Source organism: Lontra canadensis, unplaced genomic scaffold, assembly GCF_010015895.1.
Source record: "Lontra canadensis isolate GAN:19392208 unplaced genomic scaffold, GSC_riverotter_1.0 scaffold87, whole genome shotgun sequence".
NCBI lineage: Eukaryota > Metazoa > Chordata > Mammalia > Carnivora > Mustelidae > Lontra > Lontra canadensis.
The window spans coordinates 5,818,672-5,822,586 of NW_022631081.1; the positions used below are offsets into that span (position 1 = coordinate 5,818,672).

At 52.1% G+C, this 3,915-nt stretch overlaps 1 protein-coding gene across 1 annotated transcript; it reads right to left on the reverse strand.

Annotated features, from left to right (window-relative positions):
- Nucleotides 1-422: 422 nt before the first annotated feature.
- CUNH22orf24 (chromosome unknown C22orf24 homolog) lies at nt 423-3,698 on the reverse strand. The gene is given in 2 exon segments (XM_032883239.1): nt 423-654; nt 3,463-3,698. Coding segments are annotated over 2 exon segments (468 nt in total).
- Between the last annotated feature and the right edge of the window lie 217 nt (nt 3,699-3,915).

Sequence of the window (3,915 nt, forward strand, 5' to 3'; positions counted from 1 at the left end):
CTCCCACTGTATCCAGGAAATCTCCCCGGGAGCCCCTAATCCCCCATATGTTTACCACTTGTGCTCAGTCAGTAGTCTCCTTGTCCCCTTGCACGCACACGCTGCCCTGGCTCTTTCTGAGTTAAGCCAGGGACTAAAATGGGCCAGTGTAATGCTCCTCTGCTGGGGGCTTTCCGGTTTACACACCCCTTTTCCATCTGTGCACTGCCTACAACTCAATGGAGACATGGCACAGCCCCCTCCGGCTCTTCTAGCCTGCAGCTCTGCCTCAGTGGAGTCCACATTTAATATTAACAGGACAGCTCCTGGTGCTGCTGTGACATCAGTTACTTGGCTGCTGGGTGAGGGCTGTGGCTGCCTTTCCAAGGTGAAACAGTGACTGGAATTCAGCTGGCTCAAATGGCATCCCAGGGGGTTGACTGTCAAGACTCAGAAATGATGCTGCTAATGTAAGGCATGGCGGGAGTCCAAAAGTCTTCATCCCTTCTCCCCAGCTCCTCAGGGTCTGGGTGGCATTCTGATGCTGACATGATGCCTTCAGTCATTTGGCAAGTATTGACTGAGCACCTGCTATATTCCAAGCACGGTGCTAGGCTCTGGGGCTACAGCTGTAAGTGTGACAAAGTCCTTGCCTCTTGGAACTCCCCCTGCTGGCTGGTGGAGGAAGGGAGAAAATGTCTCAATGCAGAGGACCAGAGCAGGTGTCCATCCCAGCCTGAGGTCGAGGGATCTTTCCAGGGGAGCCAGAAACCTGACGAGGAGCCCGAGTAAGGCACAGAAAGAGGGGGGTAAGTGTTCCAGGCAGAGGGAACCGGATCAGAGCTCAGATCCTGGTTCCAACCCTTCCTAGCGATTTATCTGCAGATTACCTCACAGAGTTGCTATGAAGACTAAATGCAGCCAGGCTGGTGATAGCACAGGGCTTGGGGCATTGCGAGAGCTCAGGGGTAGCTGTTAGGAAAATAGCCCTGTGCCTTCATGTAATCCCTTTGTCCTGCCAGGAATCCTTGGGGAGTAGGGAAACTGCCGCTCAGAGGGGCTACAGGCCTGGGGTTATATTGTGGATTAGACTGCAGGCTAAACATAGGACCCCAGGCTCTGACTTGTGCTTAATGCCATTTGCCAGCCATTGGCAATGCAAGCAGTTGTCTCAGTTCAGTGAGATCACTCACCAGTGATCCCAGTGAGTTCCTCAGCTGCATTTCCAATGTCCATCTCTGCCTTTGAGGTAAGACTGCCTTGTCTTAAGGATAAACCCAGGTCTTGGCTTTGGGGGGACCTGGCATAGACCTGTTTCTGCTGCTAACCTGCTGTGTGACTGTGAGTGAATTACTTTCCCTCTCTGAGCCTCAGTGCCCCATAGTTATTACTGACTCACTGCTTGGGCTTCTGATCCTCTCAATAGAGCTATGGCAAAGGAATTATGTTTAATTCCATATTAAAATTGAGGAACCAGTCTGAGACAGGCAAAGTGACTTGCACGAGGCCACAGAGCAAGTGGACACTGGATTTGCAACCAGGCTCATCTGCTGTCTCTGAGAATGAGAAAACCAACCTGAGTTGTCTCTAAGACCCTCACTATAAGTCTGTGATCCTGTGAGTTCCCGGATGCTCTCAGACCTTTAGGGCCCACTGATTTCATGGGGAGGGCATTTCATGCTGGGCTGATCCTCCAACTGTCCCAGGAGGCAGCACCCACTCCCTCCCTTAGCACAACCTCATTCCTCCTGGCAGAAGCCCTGGGTGTCTAGGGTGAACAGCAAGCACTGTTGCAACAGGCCCATGTTATGGAGGAAGAAAGAAGCTCAGAGAGGTGCAGCCCCTTGCCCAGGCTTCCCCAGCTACTGTGGAAGAGCCAGGGTTTGAGGAGTCTCTGAGTAACTGCACCTTTTAACTGAGGAGCCCTCTTCTGCCTTTCAGTCTCCTCTGACCTGCAATCTCACCTTCCTCCCCCTTGCTTCCTCCCTTAGCTTATGTCCCCCCCCTGCTGTCAATTAGTCAGTTAGCTGTCAACAAGTTAGAAGTGCTGTGCCTCTTGAAAGCCCTTGCCACTCACAAAGAGGACTCTAGTGATGAATTTCTGCAGTGTGCGCGAGGTGTAATCAGATTCAATTCAGCACTCGTGGAGAGGTACGTCCAGGAGTGGGGGCTCAGACGAGGAATGATTCCCCAGTGCTTACATTCTGCAAGGGAAATGACAACTTCCTTAGAAAGTGGGAAGCAGGTGGTGTAAGTGACAAAGAGCGTGAACTTGACAGTCAGACCTGGGTGTGCATCCTGACTGCCCCTAGTAGCTCCATGGCTGTGGGTGAGTGAGGTTCACTTTCCCCACCCCCTTGAGTGGGTATAGGAGGAATCCCCACCTCATCGTTGTCAGGAGGATTAAATGAGGTCATATGTGAAGCTGCATAGCATCATGCCCGGTGCCTGACAGCTGTCCAGTACACATCAGCCTTACCAAAATAACTCTACGCACATGGTGGATACTAGAGTCCCTGGGGGAGTGGGCAGAGGGGACAGTGCTTCCTAATGGAAAATCTGAAAGGCTCTCTAGAGGAGGTGAGGTCTCAGCTGGGCATTAAAGGACTTCAAAGCAGAGGAAGAGGCAGCAGGTTGGGAAAGGACATTCTAGTTGGTAGAAACTTTGGGCAGAGTCTGGGAACATGGTGAACATAGGATGCTCAGGTGACACTCTTGGAAAGACTGCCCAGGGCCACTTGATGAAAGGCCAGGAGGGAGGAGCTTATATCTTGTAAGTGGGAAAGGGTCCTACCTATGATTCCAGTGGCTCTGCTGTGTGTCTGTGTCTCCCTCGTCTGCATAGGCCAGGCCCCTGGGGTCAGCCTTCTCCTATGGCTTTGGTCCTCCCACATCTCTTTGTTTCCTGAGGGGGGGGGCCAGCCTGCCGCTCTTGTCTGGAAGAAGAGAGAAGGCTTCTGTTGCAATCTGCTCACCTCCTACTAACATATTAGGTAGGAATTTTTTTTTTTTTTTTTTTTTTAAAGCACAGTTGCCTGGCAGGAAACCTCGGGGGAAACTCAGCGACCCTCTCTCACTAAGCAGCAGTGGAGGACGGCTGTGCTCACAGCTCAACAACCAAAAGGCTCTCAGGAAGTCAGAGCAGCAGTGGAAAGAATGGGGAAGGTGGAGTGGGTGCAGATGCCGGCTCTGGCCCCCTTCTGTCTCTGCGGAAGTTGAGCAGGACACTTTACCTCCCTAGGCCTCAGTTTCTTCATCTGTAAAATCAGAAGGACAATACTGACCTTACCTTAGCTGAATGGGCATGCACAGGGCAGACTGTTTCCCCCGCCCCCATCCCTGGCCTGCTATGGAGTAGGTCTTGTTACCCTCCTCTACTCCATATTTCAACTGGGGGTCCAAACACTGGTCCTTTGAAGCATCCCCGTTTCATCCTCTTGAGTTGCCGTGCCGTTGTTTGCTGAACCTCCAACAGTGAAATACCGTAGACCTTCGGGGCTGGAAGAAAGAATGGACTCTGTCAGTGCAGACTCCCATTTCACAGGCAAGAAGTCCAAGGCTCAGAGAGGGGAAGTCACAGCCCTCGAATGTGCCACACAGCCCCTTCGACCTGGTTTCACCTCAGTGGGAATCACACAGAAGCTTGAGACAATTACCAAGAAGGTTCCAGCCAAAGGATCTAGAAAATTCTGTCGAAGAAACACAAGGTCCTCGACCATCTGCAGAACTGAAGCAAAAAAAGCCCTCCCCCAGCCTTTTTTGCCCTTATTCTCACTGTGGTTCCGTGGGGGACAGCTTCACCAGCCTTCTCTCAGAGCTGAACTCCTCTGAACCAGCTTGCAGGGGGCGGGTGCCGAGAATGGGCTCTGAGCTCCACCGGTTCACAGATTGAAGCTACCAGGACATTTTCACACTTTGGAATACCAAAACCTGCCT